Source organism: Herpailurus yagouaroundi, unplaced genomic scaffold (assembly GCF_014898765.1).
Source record: "Herpailurus yagouaroundi ecotype Mexico unplaced genomic scaffold, PumYag 195, whole genome shotgun sequence".
In the NCBI taxonomy this organism is placed as follows: Eukaryota; Metazoa; Chordata; class Mammalia; order Carnivora; family Felidae; genus Herpailurus; species Herpailurus yagouaroundi.
Genome location: NW_024412426.1, coordinates 12,755,582 through 12,774,162, shown reverse-complemented (window position 1 = coordinate 12,774,162; position 18,581 = coordinate 12,755,582). Strand labels below are relative to the sequence as shown.

Below are 18,581 nucleotides of genomic sequence, written 5' to 3'. Positions count from 1 at the left end.
GAACCCATGGGGGAGGGGAAGGAAAAAAAAAAGAGGTTAGAGTGGGAGAGAGGCAAAGCATAAGAGACTCTTAAAAAATGAGAACAAACTCAGGGCTGATGGGGGGGGGGATGGGTGATGGGTATTGAAGAGGGCATATTTTGGGATGAACACTGGGTGTTGTATGGAAACCAATTTGACAATAAATTTCATATATTTAAAACAAATAAAAGTATTAAGAATACTTGGCTCAAAAAGTAAAAATACACCCCCCAATGAATTTTGGAATTATTCCAACATATCAGAAATAGATTAATTTTAATGGCATTTTAAAAAGTGACAGGACAAAAGTTGTATTCAGCAAAAATTATTTTTTGATTATATGAGTAAATATATAAATCTTATATGAATGATTATATGCACAAACATAGATAATAGGGAAAACAAAAATGCATTTTGCTGAATGGAACATCGTAAATATTCGATTCATTTTTAATTAATTTATACTGTATTTTTATTAGCCCCTTTATCCTGGTTTCCTAGGGGTTGATATTTCAAGTTTGCTTGTGGTTACAAAATTGCAACGTTAGTATATTTACTTCAATTCATTCTTTTTCAAAATGAAAATGTTAAGGCTATGATTTTATATTTGATTTTAACCCTGGCCTACACACCATACATTTTGATATATAGACTCCTTATGTTTATTATTTTCTAAATAACATGAAAATAAAAACATATTCTTTGACCTGCTTGTTAACTGGAATGTTATTTTAAATTTGCCTGGGGTTGAGGTTTTGGCATTAAAAGATTTTTACATGTTTCTAGCTTTATTGCATTGTGGGCAGGAATTGTGGCCTTATTTTCAAATCATATTAATGACTGTTTTATTGTTTAGTATATAGTAAATTTTGGTAAATTTTCTACAAATATTTAAGAAGGAGAACTATTATTTATTTGAAGCTAAAGAACTAATGTGTGTTGATTAGTTTAGTTATATTAACTGAAAGCAGGTATAAACCAGTGGGAGTATTTAAAAAACTCAGAAATGCTGATTTAAAAATTTGGGCTATTATTTATTTATTTATTTATTTATTCAATTAAAAATGTGTCTATTTGAAATCACCACTTTAATGCTGAAGTTGTAGAAAATACAAATACACCTGAAAGATAAAAAACAGCTTTCACAAATTTTTTTTAAAGAAGAAAAAAGCAGAAACTCACCATTATAATAATTACCTCTAAAAACAGCAGTTGAAAAGAGTTTGTTTCCTAACATTGATATCAATAGGTGGTCTATCTTTAGTTTAAAATACATTAACAAGTAAAATATTTCAATGCTGATCCTTAGATATTTTGTTAGTTGTCTGAATACAAAGAAAGATTTTTTTTTCTATTATAAAAATATACTTGTAAATATTTTGCTACTTTAAAATAATAAATCAAATAGATTTCCAACTCTCATTAGGTTCATACTATATTTATAATGTATCTCACATGGTGGTTAGTTTTGAGTCAATACCATTTGCAACTTGAGAAGTAAAGCAGAATAATCACAAAACACAAATGGATCCCATAAATAGTATCAGTAGCCAAAGTATAAATCCCAATAAGCATAAAATGAGGGGATTACTGGCAACACATTAATTATTTTGGCTATCTTAAGGAAATCTTTCTCACACACATATAATCACAGCTTTTCTTTTGCCCACACAAATAACCAGAGCCTACATATTAGAAAGGTAAGTGTACCTACACAACCACACACACACACACACACACACACACACACACACAAACACACACCACTTTGGATTACGGGTTTTGCATGGCTTTGACTTTCACCCTATCTTTTCTTGGTGGTCTTTTCTCTTTGCCACGGCAATGTAGCAGATTGAAATAATGTCAAACAACCTACCATGGACAGTGAGCTTGGCGCTCGTGCTGCTTGATCCTGCCACGTTAGCTGCCATGCACGTGTACTGGCCAGCATCATCAGGCTGAGCAAATGCTATCTGCAGGGCCCCAGAGCTGAGGATGCGTTGGCGGACTGATTCCATAACTGCATGCCCATCTTTATGCCAGGTAATATCAGGTGGTGGGAGGCCATCTGCCTCACATGGTAGGGAGATGGGTTTATCCACAGCAGTGGTATATTCCTTTGGATGGGGGCTAATGCCTGGAGGAACTAAAAGATACAAAGTTTATCTTAAAAGCATACACTAGGGTATTACTCCAGCAAAGTGAAGTCACACTGAAAAGAAACAAAATCCCAACTTTACCGTACCATCATTGAAGGATCACTACACTGTTTTCATTGGCAAAGAAAATTCTTTGAGCCACTTTCAGAAAATTATTCTCTACACAGTTAATAAATGTAAATGATAATCGACTTTAAATGAGGGCATAAATATATGTTCCTGATACTACATGCCTAGAAAATAGAAAATTTAGGTTGTGTCAACAGAGGCATTTTCTTTAACATACTGTATTATGTGATTCACTTCAGCTATCTAAACTTTCAGAATAGACCCCTTCAAGGTTTAAAAATCATTCCACTGCTGAGAGATACTTTTACTCAAATATTTCCTACAGTGGTTAGTGTCTCAAATACAGTGGCCACATTTAACAAAGTACTGTTTGAATGACTGAATAAATAAATGAATAGATCATGGAAAAGAATTATACAGATAAAACTATTCCCACTTTTTCAGAAAGCTATGGAAGAGCTTATGATAAGGAATTCTCTTCCTAGTGATTACAGTAGGTTGATTACCATTTAGGGATTGGCCTGGATCTTTTGTTGAGCCTCAAAGAAATATTAAATAATTGTGAGAGAGCAATCAAACACAAAGGAGGAAAAACTAGTCACAAGTACACAGGAAAGAAAGGAGAGGATGACCCACCCGTGTCACTGAAAGTCCAGAGAAGTGACAAAGTGCTGAGGACAATGACAGTAAAAATATCCTTTTAAGCATGTGCAGACAAAACCCACAAACAACAAAAACTACTACCCATTCAAGAAAGTTGAAGAGAGAAACCAAGCCAACAGTATTCACTGTTACCATATTCAGAATGTGTAGTGGAATCACAAATGAGATCTCAGAGATCCACTGATCCAGGCAACACTCTGTGCATAGCAAGTCCCGGAGACCTAGAACTATCTGCTGTATCTCCAGAGGATATGGAGATGTGGTCAACCACATAGAGAACAGATTTTAAGATACACTACTGGTGATGAGTAAAATAAAATCAAGTTGTGAAAAAATACAAATAACCATATTAAAATCATTTATATCAGCCAACATTATTTGGTTGGGCTTGTATTTGCCATTATATACTGTTTCTGCAAGAAGAGAGATTTGGTTCAGAATTTTCATGCCTCTAAAGCATGCAGTTATTTCTGGTTGCTTTTGAAATGTTGAAATGCCATTAATCACCTACTGTGTTTCTTTGTCCCATAACTGCTCAGATTTTAATCAATTTTAATCAATTAGTGAAGGAAAAAAACCCTCCTATATGGAACTGTTCTTTCCATGATCTCCATGTTGCCAAAACAAATGAATATTTAATTGGTCCTTATCCCAACTGACCTCTCGCTCACATTCAACAAATTGTCCACTCCCTTCTTGAAATGATCTCCTCTCCTAGTTTTCATACGGCTTTCCTCCAACATCTCTGCCTGCTCCTTTGTATTCTTTTCTAGCATCCTCTCTTTCCTCAGACTGTTTCTTAAACAATGCACAGTACTGGGTCTTTGTTTTTAGTTCTTTCTGTCCAAATTCCGATCCAGTCTTGTGGGCTGAAATACACTGATTACTTCCAAATTTATATCTTATACTATACTTCTCGAGCTCTGGATCCATAAATATTCAATTCCATTTGATATCTTCACTTGGATTTCTAATAGTTTCCCACCTCTAACAGGATCAATCAGGAATCATGTCTTCCTTCCTCTAAAACCTGTTCCTCTCCTTGCACCTCCCCATGGCACTATCATCCACTCACTAGCTCAAGCCCAAAGTCCAGGAAACATCATTAATTCTTCTCTTTTCCTAACCTCCAAAATCTGATTCATCAGCCATCCTGGCAGTTACATCTCCAAAAATATCTTATCCATCACTTTTTTCATTTACCCCTGCAATTTACATAGCCGCTCTCACTCCCAGCCTGTAACATGGTGCCTGGAGGACCCAAAGAGTTCCTCCAGCTCTAGCCTTGCCCCTTCTCTAAACCAATACCTACACAACGTCAAAAGAGATCTTCCTAAAGCCAGATAAGCAACATGGTTAAACCCTTAGAAGGCTTCCCACTGCATAGAGAAGAAAGTACAACCTTTGTGTGGTCCCTCTGACCTTCCATGCATTGGCCCGCCTTCTTTTCGGACTTCCTTTCCATTTTGCCAGCCTTCTCCTTCTTCACTGCTCTCCACCACACTGGCATGCTTCTTTTCTTACTCTTTCCTCCCTTGGGGCCATTGCACATGCTGCCCTCTCTCCTGGGGACACTCTGCCGCTTTTGCACGGCTCATCCTAGCTCATCATTCAGGTCTCAGCTTAAATGGTACCCCTTCAGAGAAGGGTGCTTCTTAGAGCCCACTTTAGCCACTAAGGTAAGGTGGTCCCTACGTTTCCCCATGATTCCATCTCAGCCTTTTTTTTTTCTGCTTAACACGTTAGAACTTATAATTATTTCATTTATTTGGTAGTTTAGTTTTTTTCCCTTTTCCACACTATAAGGGAAGCATCATGTCTGTAATGTTTAATGTATTTCCACTTATTATTCCAATAAATATTTATTGAGAAAATATTGAAAAATATAAAGAAATTAGATTTATGATGTGCAGTTAGGTGGGCTTTACTGTAGTCATTAATTCATCATAGGAAAATCATACTATAAGGAAATTCAAAATCAGCTAATGCAAATTCAGTAGCTCAGAACCTGCCTCCAGGTGTCTTCTTCACTCACAAAAACAATGTATGCAAATATGAATATTGTGTTCAGAAGATAACAGTTAAATGTGAAAAAAAACCCTTGCTTTGTCTACAGAATAATTTTTGCCTGTCAAATTGCTTAACTGTAATTATGATTTTTTTGTTTCATGATTTTTTATTTATGACTTGAAAAATGATGATTTGTTTTTGGAGTGGGTATTACAATGTAGTGTTTCATAATGTATCCAATGCAGTATTTTGGAGAGAATGGTTTTAAAAATCACTTTAATTATGTGCCACAATGAAATAGAGTACCAAATGGAAGTTTGTAGAAGTCCAAAATTACTCTGAGATGCCTCAGTTTTCTTACACAAACAATGACCCTCCCCCCAAATCCCCAAACATTAACTTTTCTCCTTCATAAGAGTGATAGAAAAACGCATTGTATAATGTAAACTCAGAATGTTGACAACTATGGCAGCATCATTATTTTAGATAAATGAAATGTGGCATCCATCGTTACAAGCATCTTTGCAATGAAGACATAGAGATGAATTATTTAGGTACCTTGAACATTTAATTTGATTTTGCCTAAGGCTGTACCAGCTGGATTCTGAGCCACACACATGTAAGTGCCAGCATCTTCTCTGACGGCTCTGGAGATCTGCAAGCCGCCACTAGGAAGAACTGCATGACTTTTGCCTGCATTGCAATTGTGAAAGCAGGGTAAAAATAATTTTTATTAAAAATTCTTTTCATTAAAAGATAATACTGACTTCTGAATTATAAAACACTGGTGTTTTGTGATTTTCTTGATAGAAACACTGGTAGGTACCTGAAGCGATGACATTGATGCCTTCTTTTTGCCAAGTAATGAAAGGACTGGGTGTCCCTGTTGCCTCACATGGTAATAAAATTGGATTGTTTACAATGACGTCTAGTTCACTTGGCTGAGGCTGAATGACTGGAGGCTCTGTAAGAACCAATCAACAGAGAAAGCAATGGCACCAGTTAGTGGCAGGAACATCTAAAGTAGCCATGGGTTAAACATGCCCAGATTCATATTTCCAAATTTTTAGTGATCTGATTGTGCTAGGGAGAAGAAAATATTGACCATATTACATTTTTTTGAGTCTTGCAACTGTAGGCAGTTTCCATTAGAAGACTAGAAGCAGGGGCGCCTGGGTGGCTCAGTTGGTTGAGCCAGGTCATGATCTCAGGTAATTATCTCATGGTTTGTGAGTTCGAGCCCCACATCGGGCTCTCTGCTGTCAGTATGGAGACTGCTTCAGATCCCCTGTTCCCTCCCTCTCTGCACCTCCCCGCTTGCTCTCACTCTCTCTCTCTCTGTCTCTTTTAAAAATAAATAAAACATTAAAAAACAAAAAGACTAGAAGCAGGAACAGATTACAGCAATTCAAGAAAAAAATAACTTAGGGGTTGTTCTGTGTGGTTTGTCATCTGTAGGTTTTGTTTTTTTTTTTTTTTTTTAGTCTTTTGACTAGTACCTATCAATCTTTCATATTCCCAAGATATTACCAGGTTTCATAACTCTAGAAAGTACATCCATCCCTTCAAGAATAAACATGGCTTGAAGAAAAAACAACAAGCTTTTAATGAAAAGTAACCTTCATACCCTGGACACGAAGGGTCACGTGTCGATGTGCAGAACCAGCTGCATTCCTGGCAACACAAGTGTATCTTCCAGCATGGGTGAACTGAGTGGCAGACATTTCAATTGCTCCTAAAAAGAAAAAAAGTTTTTATGCACAGTGTGTCCTTTTTTTCTGCAACCATTTTTCTGGCTCAATAAACTAGGTTTCTCTGATTTTGTGTTTTTGTCCCTATAGCATAGTGGTGCTTGGCTTATTTGCATACTTGCATCCCCTGAAGTGCCTAACACAGTGCCTTTTGGTCATTATTAATGACTTCATTTAGGCAAAACTTACAACCATAAAATTCACCCAATTAAATGTCCACTTCAATGATTTTTAGCTTAATTACAGCTACATGGCACAACTATCACAATCTAATTTTTAGAACATTCCTATTACCCTAAAAAGAAATCTCATCCTATTTACAGTCACGTCTCACTCCCAACCCCAGCCCCAGGCAATCGCTAATCTCTTCACATTCTCCGTATATTTGCCCTTTCTGAACATTTCATGCATTTGCAATCATACAGATGGCTTGAGTCCGATTACCTTTGCTGTGAGCAGTTTGTGAGTTTCATCTGTTGTAGCATGTGCCAATTTTTGCTCTATTTTTTTTGCTCTATTTTACTGATAAATAGAATTTCATTGTGTGGATTATCCATATTTTGTTTATTCATTCACCAGTTGGTGGACATTTGGATTGTTTCTCCTTTGTGTACTGTGCATAATGCTGTATGAACATTTGCATACAAGTCTTTGTGTGGACATATGTTTTCATTTCCTAGGAATGGAGCTGCTGGGTCACATGGTCACTCTGTTTAATATTTTGAGAAAGTTCCAAACTGTTCTCTTAACACAATACCTTGTGCTGAAAGGTACTTCATTTCTATTTTATGATTTTAATTGCTACCAATCTATATAGGTTTCTGAGACAGCCAAAATACTTTGCTTTAAAAGCCAAGTTCTACCCTGCGAATGATCTTCCATTATTTCCCTTCTATTGAGAAAATAAATTCCCTTAGAATAATATGCACAGATGCATAAAACCCAGGATGTTAGTTGCTACTTTAGTTTATCTCTAATGCACCCTCCCAACTTAGGGGATCAGCTTTCAGAAACACCAGTGTGAATTACCTATATTTTCATTGAGGTGAATTTTTTTTTCTCTTTCAATACATAAACTTTATAAATGATGGCTGCTACCACTCTCAAAAATTACCCATCCTAGCACTTATCACCCAACCTTCCCTACCTACTCAATTATAAAAACCTTGAAAACAAGAACCCTCTTAGTTTTATAACCTCAGAAACTCGGTGGAGTCTCTAACTTATTTTAGGCATTAAATGTTTGTTAAGTGAATGGAGATTCTTTTTGGCCAATGGAGGGAGTACTGCTCACTCAAAAGCAACCCATGAACTTGTAAAACCTTAGCATCAGTAAGTATGGACATAAAATTCCAATGATCACAATTATATTCAGTTATTGTTATTTTGTTTCCAGATTTTTTTCTCTCCTGTTCTCTAATTCCCCTTCACACTCTAACTGCCTTTCCCCCCAGGTGCCTAAGTCTAGGAATGAAAATGAATTTTATTCTTTTATTTGGGTGCCAAAAAAAGGCCAGGTGAAGCCATCTATTCATGATTAATCTAATCACAGATGTGTAATCACTGAGCTTGGCCTTACCTGATGACAGAATTCTATAACCGTCTCCCCTGGGAAGTAGTCTTATCCCATTTTTTGTCCAGTGGATTGAGGGAAATGGAACTCCCGAAGCAGTGCAAGTAATCACCGTTGGGGCGTGTTTGGTTACCAGGAAGTCTGTAGGCTCATCAGCTATGGAAGGTGGAACTAAAACAACAATAACAACAAGAAGAAAGTACTCATTTGCGACCCTTCCAGATTTCCAAACTCTTATCATACATCTTTCTTTCCCTACACTGAAAGTGAATGTTAGGTAAGTGGAAAAAGAAGCCCTGTTGTAAGGTAGTGGAATGATGAAATGTATGATGATAGTAAGTATCAATCCATACAGTAAGCCAGTTCTACCTTGGACAGTGAGATCCACAGTTCTTTTATCCTCTCCGGCATCATTTGTCACGGTGCACTCATAGGTTGCAGTGTCATCCACAGAAGGGGAAATAATTACTAGTGAACCTGAAGAAAGGAGCCTAGAAGAAATATTTCAAAGAAATGATGTACTATATATCATTTTTCATAAATGTTGGTTCAACATGGTACCATGTTGTGAATTGAGGGAAATGGAATTCTTTCCTCATGTTAAAATGAGGAGTCTCTCTGATACTTCATATATCAGACTTTTTTATATGGGCAATGGGTTAACAGAGCCCTACCTTGAGATTTATAGGAAGCAGCTGGGTGGATTGTTCGAAGGGGGCATCCTGCATTTTCTGAATGCTTCTATCATGATCAACCATGCTCTTCTAAGTGAAATACAGTAAAATGGGCACACTGATGATAGCTATTGTTGATTGAGCATTGAATACATTCTGGCACCATCTCAACTGTTTCACATAAACTATCTCTAAATTTCACAATAGCTTTGTAGATTGGTACTTGATTATTTCCATTGATGGACAGGTAATTACAACTCTGTCTGTCTTGCATGTTTCCCTCCTTCACATGTCTCCTTACATGTGCTGGACATCTTAGAGATGCATAGTACATACATCAATAAGTCTTTTTCCTAATGTCTAATCAATTAAAAACTAAAGTGATCTAGATCATTTCAAATATTTAAGAGCTTTAATAAATATACATATATTATTCTAAGTAAATCTAAATAAAATATCTACTTTCTTACTGCAAAGTGTGTGCTGATGGAATAAAAATGATTTGATTTAATGGGAATACATTTGACATGCTTTTTTATTCAATGGTATTGTATATTTTCCATAGAGTGTATATCTTCAAGTCACTAGACTCCCGCTATCCAAAGAATAAAAGGGTGAGAAAGAGAGAGAAACAATAGAATTCCAAGTGAAACATTCCTGGTTTCATATTTCCTGATTATCAGAATTGATTATTGTCAAAGTAGATCTATGAGAACATTTGGCAAATCCTTTGACGAGGTATCTATCCATTAACTTAATTGAGATACAATAAATGATGCTCATCTTAAATATCAGAAATTCCTAGTGATTTAGGTTAGCTTTTAAAAACCATACACTGTGATATTATGAGCTACTGGAAGTAAAGCTGGGAGAATGCAAAAAATTGGAGAAAATGGTATGTTCCCTCATGCTATCAAATACCTAAGGTGTATTTCAGGTTCAGAATTTTATTTTTTATTCTACGGCTACAGCTAGTATTAATTTTACAGAATAGTTTTTCTTTTATACCAAATGATGCTTTAACGTTTTGTCTTTATAAAAATCTAAAAGGTGCTAAAAAATAAAGCAGAATAGGAATCTAATCTTGCAGATCTCTCTGACCTTCATTCATAAGGTTTATGAATGGAGAAGTTGAACCTATAATTCAAAAAAAGCTTTTAGGTTGAAAAACTAATTTCACATTAAGAAAAAATATATACTCTATATACTAGCTAATTCCTCAAACATGTATAGGCTTCAAACATGTATGTAAAGGCTGTCCCCATTGTATGTATATATATGCTGTCCCCATTGATAGAGATGAAATGTTAATTCTTTTTAAAATAATGTTTCTAGGGGCGTCTAGGTGGCTCAGTCGGTTGAGCATCCGACTTTGGCTCAGGTGATGATCTCGCGCTCTGTGAGTTCCAGCCCCGCGTCGGGCTCTGTGCTGACAGCTCAGAGCCTGGAGCCTGACTCAGATTCTGTGTCTCCCTCTCTCTCTCTGGCCCTCCCCCGTTCATGCTCTGTCTCTCTCTGTCTCAAAAATAAATAAACGTTAAAAAAATTAAAAAATAATAATAAAATAATGTTTCTAAATAGTAGGTGGGGGTTTTCAATTAAATTATTCCTTACTGGGGTGTCTGGTGGCTCAGTCAGTTAAGCGTCTGACTTTGGCTCAGGTCATGATCTCACCGTCCATGAGTTCAAGCCCTGCTTCAGGCTCTGTGCTGACAGCTCGGAGCCTGGAGCCTGCTTCAGATTCTGTCTCTCTCTCTCTCTCTCTCTCTCTCTCTCTCTCTCTCTCTCTCTTTCTGCCCCTCCCCTGCTTGCACCCTGTCTCTCTCAAAAATAAACAAATATTAAAAAGTTAAAAAAAATTATTCCTTACCTGTATGAATTCTGATTTTGATCCATATTAAGAAGATGCCCATTTTTCTTCCACCTGATTGATGGTTTTGGTATCCCAGTAGCCTCACAAGCCAGAGTAATTTGAACATTTACTGTTACAGTTATGTTGGTAGGACCCAGAGCAATGGATGGAGGAACTAAAACAAAGTCAACAAATAGGAGGGTAACACATTCAGCAAATAGTATGCCACCTGAAGTATTTCTGCCAGACTGAAATTAATCACTGGTAACTTGCCCCCTAATCATGAACTTGATCAGGCTCTGTGAATTTAAATAGTGTTGTGATGGTGCTAGCCACAGTGAGGAGAAAACATGGATCTTGACTGTTCGCAATAGAGTGTGGTACACTCGCGTAGCCCAGGATATCAAGGTCTTTATGATCTCACTGGTTTAGGCTATCAAAGAACATTTAACCCAAAGATTGGATGTCATTCACAGAAGTATATTTACCATGGACCTGTAAATCTATTCGCCTGCGGTCTGTTCCAGCAGCATTGGTAGCCATACACAAATATCGTCCAGTGTCTGTGACATGTGCTGACTGGATATGAAGGAATCCATTTTCCAAGATGGAGTATCTACAAGAAAGATCACAAGTGAAGTCCCCGGAATCAGCCTTTTCTGATTATTCACATTCTGACTGAGAGTATTTTACAAGACTTAGTTAAATCCATTTTTTTTTTTTTTTGTCTTTTCCTGCTTTAGAAATTCACAATACCCTGGGTGGAAAAGGGGGATGTTCTGCAAAGATGCACAGCAGATGGACTTGTGCCCTTGGAGGAAATACAATCATTATGTTTTTGGACATAAGCCTTACGATTATGCTTTTAAAATAGTATGTGTTGATTCTCATATAAAGATGAGGATACTAGTATTAAATATAACAAGACCAAAACAATACATTGGAAAAAAAGATTCAAGAATTTATATTTCAGTTAGTACAGTATTTTTTGTCCTCCAGAACTGTTACCTTGCGTGACCTGCAGATAGAACAGCTCCATCCTTTCTCCATGTTACCCTCGGGGTCGGCACACCCCCAGCAAGGCACTCCAATACAGTCGACCTATTTACGTGAACGACAAGACTCTGGGGGCCGCTCTTTATGTTTGGAGGAACTGCGCAAGAGAGGTATGTGGAAAACTTCATTCACATTAATAACACAGCCTGAACTAAGACTCTGAAGAGGTAATATAAGGTTAGCTTTGAGTCAAAGGTACAGCTTTGCCTGCGGCTAATTCAGGTTAGAATAAACAGAATTGGCGTTTAATTCCTAAAGTCTTACTCAAGAAACTCCATGTTGAAAAATAAAGCACAGGTTGGGGGAAGGAGGTTTTAAATCCCTGATATGGTGTGTGAAATCTGGCTTTCCTGGAGAGACGCTTGACTAAAAATTAGCTCTGGTCTGATGCAAATTAAAGATGATATTTCTTATTTCTCTTTGGCCAAATAATGGTCAGGGAATGTTAGCACTGGAACAGCTTCACTTTAAATAAAGAACAGACAGTGGGCCGGTCTAATGAAAAGCACATCTGTGATTAATCATGCAAGTCTCAGAGTATGTATTTTATTAATCGTTGAGTTCATATGGGAATAGAAAACTTGAATTTTAACTTTGGTATTAGAGATATTAGTTGTGTAGGTCACTCAATATTCTGTAAAGCTTCATATAGTAACCAAAGACACTATTATGGGGAAAAGCCTGTATTATCTCCCCTAATATTGGCGCATTTTAATGTTTAGATTTTATATCTGAGAAAATCACAGTCCTGTGGCAGTCTCTGTAGCACATATACACCCAACACCAACATGAATAAAGAACTAAATAATGGACCACCTGTCATCCAGAGATTTAGTGTAACTTTCTCAATGCCTCTTATCTGAATGACACAGAGCATCAGGATATGCTGATAATGACTGGACATATATTATCCTCTAAGATAATGTACCTTTAATTAATTTTTTTGAAATATCATTTGAATATAGCCATAATACAAATACATGTTGTCTTCAAAAAATAAGATAACCACAAGAATTTATTTAGCGTGCCCATAAGAAACAAAAATGTTATCATTTCTTTGAATGCCCTTGGCTAAATTTTTAAATTGTGAAACAATGGTTAACTTTCTTACCATTTACAGTGAGAATAAATTCTCTTGTAGTCTTTCCTGCAACGTTGCTGGCCACACAAGTATAATTGGCTGTATCACTTAGATCTGCATTGTTAATTTGCAAGTATCTCCCTCCAGAGAGGATTCGTACCCGAGGGCTTGCCTGGATTCAGCAAGTAAGATTTACCATTAAAATGTCAGGAAAAGAGAATAAAATATTACTTTATAACAGCAAAAAGTAATTATAGTGAACTGTGGATTGCCTGTCTCCCAGTATGCTTTGTCTGCTCCCCCTACTGTTATCCTGGGGTCCAAACCCCTTGGGAACTATTTCTATGAGTGTGCTTAAGGCAAGGGCACAATCGATGTTCCCAGTTCTCCTGGCCACAATGATCCAAGGGTGGGCAGCTGGGCCCCAGAGAGCCCTCTGCAGCACTGTGTTGGAAGTGTTGGGGAATAAGAAGTGTTCTTTTTATTGGTATCTGGTAGTGAGGATGACATAGCCTGGTAGTGGTCTTACCACCTTGTGTGGACAGCCTGTTCTGAATCTAAAACAAAGCAAGCAGAATTGAGATTCAGAGAAAAATTATCATAGATGCTTGCTTATGTGAGAAGAATCTCTGGATCTAGTAATACCTAAGACCTAAAACATAAGATTACCAATCACTGTAGGTAATAAATATCTTTAAATAATTTTTAAGTTGGTTTGAGTTTAATTCTGCCATTTACAACTGAAAGCTTCATGACTTAAATTAACTTTGCTTAACTTATAAGAAACAATGGTCCTTTAACACTTAAAAAGAAGTAAATAAATGATTTTAGTCTATGAATATTGTTAAGTGTTTATTTCGTACCCAGATGTAGAAACAAGAATTATGAAAATATAGCAACAATGAACCCTAATCTCTGCTATTAAGTCCAACTGGGAAAATAGATGTAAACAATTAATTTTGTATAACGATGCATGATGTTCATAATCACTAAACAATTTCCAGATAGCATCAAAGACTAATATTTTCTGGTTGCATCAAAGAAGGAACTACTTCAGGGGTAGCCTAAATAAGGTTTCTTTGCCATATGGGATCTGTCCCAATTAGATATACCACTGACCTTCTAATTGCATGGGTCCACTTACATGTGGATTTTTTTTTTGATAAATATAATTCAGTACTATAAATGTATTATCTCTTCCTTATGTTCTTATTAATAATGTGTTCTTTTCTCTAGCTTATTTATGTAAAAATAGAATATATAACATATATAACAATCAAAATATATGTTGATCAACTATTTATATTATTGGTAAGGCTTTGGGTCAACAATAGAGTATTAGTAAAGTTTTTGGGGGAGTCAAAAGTTATACGCAGATTTCTGACTACATGGAAGGGTTAGTGCCTCTTGTCTCCATGTTGTTCAAGGGCTAACTGTATATTTCTAATGAAAAGAGTTGTTCATATTCAAACATGCAGTTCAGCTCTTTATTTTACAAAGTCATGTATTTTCTTTAGGCCTTTAATTGCTATAGGGGCTCCTAGTGATAAAATTTTATTACCTCTGATGAGAATAAGTGATTTCTTAAACATACGGCAAGTTCTATAAAATATCTATTTTTAATTTTTTTATATGGGTATAGCAGGGTTTCAGGGTAATAAAAAAGGTCAGAGTTGATTCTTAATAATGTTTTGTGCCAGGAATATCAGTAAGTTCTGCTAACTCATCAAGCCTCATATAATTTTCTCTGGTCTCTTTCCATTGGCCACCAATGATTCTTCCAAATTTAACTTCTTTCATCAGATAGAATCTTATTGTCAGTTGATGATCTTGCTTCCTATTCCATGGAGAAAATCAAAGCCCTGTGCCTGCAGTTCTCTCCTCCTCCTACCTTACTTAATGAACGCAACCTTCCTTTCTATCTTTCCATCTCTGTGGAAAAGGTCAGCCTTTCTGTCCAAGGGTGATTTCTTCACTTGTGACCAGGGTCCCATTACTTCTCTAACACATGTTGTTCTCTAAACTTCTTTCTCTCTTATATCTTCAGTCTCTTATGTATGCAAGTCTTCTACATATTTAAAGAATAGCCCATAATTATTTCCATTCCCTCTTCTTCCTTAATTCTCCCAACAATGGTCGCCTACCCTTTCCTTTGATTACTCTGTTGAAGAACGACTGTTCAGATCTTTTACTATTTCTGTGTATTGCCAAAGTCATGGACACAAACTTAATTGTATCTCAGCATGGTCTCTGTTAACCACTCCTTCTCTTTTCCTTGGCTTTTAGTACGCCAGTGTCTCCTGTATTTAATCCTATCTCTCTGAGTCCTCCTTCTCAGTTCTGTTCTTCTTCTCTTCTTCCTTTGCTCGCCTTGTAATTATCAGTGTTGCCTTATGCTTTATTCTCATTTACAGATTTTCTCACACATTCCTATGTATGCTTTCTTATGCATTTCTTATGTATGTACATCTCAAGCATTCTTATGTATGCTTTCTGGTCAACTTCATACAAACCTATGGCTTCAACAACTGGTCATACGACTGAGGACTACCAAGTCAAAGACGTTTTTGGTGAAATAGGGACCTATATTTCTTAGTGCTTTTTAGAATCTCCACTTGGATAATATATCAGTAATTCAAACTCAAAATATCTGAAACTGAATTCATCTCTTTTTCATAACCATTGAACTCACCCTGTCCCAGCACTAACATCACTTGCTCATAGCTGGAATTATTCTAAACTTCTCCATCATCAACATTCACTCAGTCTCTGTCTGAACACCTAATAGTTTTGAGTACAATGCACATATGGGAGATAAAACTATGGAAAAAATGTCAGAGCATGAAAGGTCTTGTGAGCTAAGTGGGGTAGTTTAACATGAATCCTGAAATCTGTGGGGAATAATCAGAGTATTTTAATCACGGTCTACTTCAGCCACACCAAGCTACTTGCAGTTCCTGGAAGAACAGCATTCCTTTCCCTGAAATGGCTTTGTAGATGCCATTATCTATCATTAGAATTTCCCTCTTCTTTCTCACCCAACATCTACTCATCATTTAAAACTGATTTTACCCTTTTCAAGAAGCTCCCCTGAGCTGTCCCTTACCCTGGAGTCTGAGTTACTAGCTTCTCTTCTGTTTTTATAAAATGTTATACCTTGCGCTAACATGAGTTGTATCCATGCTATAATCTTTGATCTACTTCTATATCTTTTCAAGTAGTCTGTGAGCTCCTTGAAGGTCAAGACTACTCTCAGTAGCAATTATAGTGCCTATCATTACAGTAGAGGCACAATAAATAGAGAAACTGAGGCACATGAACGTTAAGTGATACCCATGATAATTTCACATGCAAGTAACCCCCAGTTAGCATCCAGTCTGTTTTTGGTCCCTTGGTGTGATTTGGTGGTGGCGGAAGTTCTTCTGCCTTAGGGGTTAGGGGACTTAATCTTCTTTTATAATTAGAGACAATTAGCACAGTAAGTTATACTAAGGATGAGGAGGAACAAAAGGGGAAAAAAGCATAAGTAACGACTAGGATAGGAACAATCAGAACATTCAAAGTCAAGGCTTTGAACCAACACTAAAAGGCAATTTAGGATCCTGGGCTGTGACACTCAGTGACAGCAGACAGATATCACATGAGAATGGGAAGCTTTAGAAAGCCTGTAAGTGTGTTCTTCAAGGATTCCTGTCTTATATTCTTGGCATCCAAGGGTATCACCTAGATTCTGGGGGTCCCTCCTGAGGTCCTGGTTTATTCTAGAAAAATTCAGTAAAAGGTTTGTCCAAGACACTTAGTAGGACAGGTCAGTTCTTTTGAGACTCAGATGGTTTATTCCCTCTCAAGTAAAGAAATAGCTGAGTATTTCAAATCCAACTTTAATCCATGGGCTCCAGGAGATACATACTTGGGCCAATTTACAGAGTGTCTGAATCAAAATACCTGTCTTTTGACCCATAGTTAGGTATTAACTACCTGAGTGAAGGTTGAGAAAATAAGGCTGATTAAAAGATCCTGTGCCCCCCCTCCCCCACGCAATGTTGAATAACAGTAGCCTGATGTTTGGTTTTGTCTACCTAGCAAAGACTACTCAGCTGATTTTTTTCCTCAAAATGAATTTGCGGAATTTAGGAGGATTTACCTGTAACTGATCTCCATTTTTAAGCCAAGTGATTATAGGTGGGGGCACTGCATCTGATTTGCATTCCAATGTCACTTGTCTGTTCCGTAACACAGTGAAATCCTGGGACTCATCAGTTCCAGCAATATTAGGGGGTACTGGGTATAAGAACAAACATATCAGAGGTTTGCAATAAACAAGATGTAAAATGATCTGTATTGTCTTAGGTTTTCAACAAATGTTACTCCTGTTATGTAAAATAAGAGGCATAAACTTAAAACATTACGCATTCAATTTATGACATGGATGACTACAAATAGTGGACTTTTTTTTTAAGCCTTACTCTGTACTTTCAGACACATAGAGTAATGAAATTCTTCCAAGAGCCACATGAATGACAGGATAAGTAATATAATCACATTACTATCACCATTTAACAGGTAAAGAAACTAAGGCACAAAGAAAGGATTTCTTGTCCAGGTTCCACACTTGGTAATGATTTTCTCTGAACATCAGATTTGAAAACTAATAAATGAGGGTCTGCCCATCATAACCTACAGAAATGTATACACTTTCTTAATATTCAGAAATGTATCTTTTTGTTAAAATGTTTTCATTTATTTTTGAGAGACAGAGAGAGAGAGTGCGATCAGGGGAGGGGCAGAGACAGAGGGGGACAGAGGATCTGAAACACTGACAGTAGAGAGCCCAACACGGGGCTCAAACTCATAAACCGGGAGATCATGACCTGAGCTGATGTCAGACTCCTAATCAACTGAGCCACCCAGGCACCCCAGAAATGTATCTTTTAATGTGACTTGTCAATTAGTGGCAGGCTTAATGTGTGTGTAGGGCTGGTGAGAGGGGGGTACCTAAATAACAGATAATTTGCATTGCCGAGTCATCTAGGCTACAAGAATGAAATAAATATTTCCTTTTGGTTTGTTAAATGTTCCTTTCCATAAAGAGTAATTCCCATCTCTATGTTGAAATAATATTGGCCAGAGTTTAATTGGGCCAACTTTTCTAGAAGGTAATTTGGGAATAAATTTCAAAGTCTTAAATGTGTGTGTGTGTGTATGTAATCAAGCAAGTGTACTTACAGAAATTTATCAAAATAAACTAATTAAGGAAACAGGACAATATATATACACAAAGATGTCTATAACAGTATTGCATATACTCGTGAAAACAGAACAGTTTAAATATCCGAAAATAGGGAATGGATTAAATAAATTATGGCATATTCATAAAATGGGGCACTAGGCCATCACTAAAAATTATTATAAAAATATGGTTTTTGACACGAAAACATGTTTATAATGCCATTAAGAGAGATGAAAATGAAGTTAAATACTACATGTCGTATGAGACATTTCTGTGACATCTGTATGCAAAAAGGCCTTTGTGTGGTAAGACCGGGTGACATATTTTCTTATTTATTGTAATTTATATTCTATGACTGGAAATCAATAACCATGAATTATTTGTGCAGGAACAAAATAAATAAGTCAAAAAGTCCGCGGAAGTTTTCAAGAAGGACTTGGTC

General features: G+C 36.6%; 1 protein-coding gene across 5 annotated transcripts in view; it reads right to left on the bottom strand.

Annotated features, from left to right (window-relative positions):
• HMCN1 (hemicentin 1) overlaps window positions 1-18,581 on the bottom strand; it is a 492,563-nt gene that overhangs the window by 57,691 nt on the left and 416,291 nt on the right. For all 5 annotated transcript variants that reach the window (XM_040446605.1, XM_040446604.1, XM_040446606.1 and 2 more), the window contains 11 exons: window positions 17,054-17,190; window positions 12,940-13,081; window positions 11,781-11,925; window positions 11,261-11,388; window positions 10,791-10,947; window positions 8,616-8,737; window positions 8,253-8,417; window positions 6,550-6,657; window positions 5,749-5,886; window positions 5,481-5,615; window positions 1,898-2,167 (listed from right to left, as the gene is read on the bottom strand). In XM_040446605.1, the coding sequence (XP_040302539.1) occupies window positions 1,898-2,167; window positions 5,481-5,615; window positions 5,749-5,886; window positions 6,550-6,657; window positions 8,253-8,417; window positions 8,616-8,737; window positions 10,791-10,947; window positions 11,261-11,388; window positions 11,781-11,925; window positions 12,940-13,081; window positions 17,054-17,190 (1,647 nt within the window). The remainder of the gene's footprint in view (window positions 1-1,897; window positions 2,168-5,480; window positions 5,616-5,748; window positions 5,887-6,549; window positions 6,658-8,252; window positions 8,418-8,615; window positions 8,738-10,790; window positions 10,948-11,260; window positions 11,389-11,780; window positions 11,926-12,939; window positions 13,082-17,053; window positions 17,191-18,581) is intronic.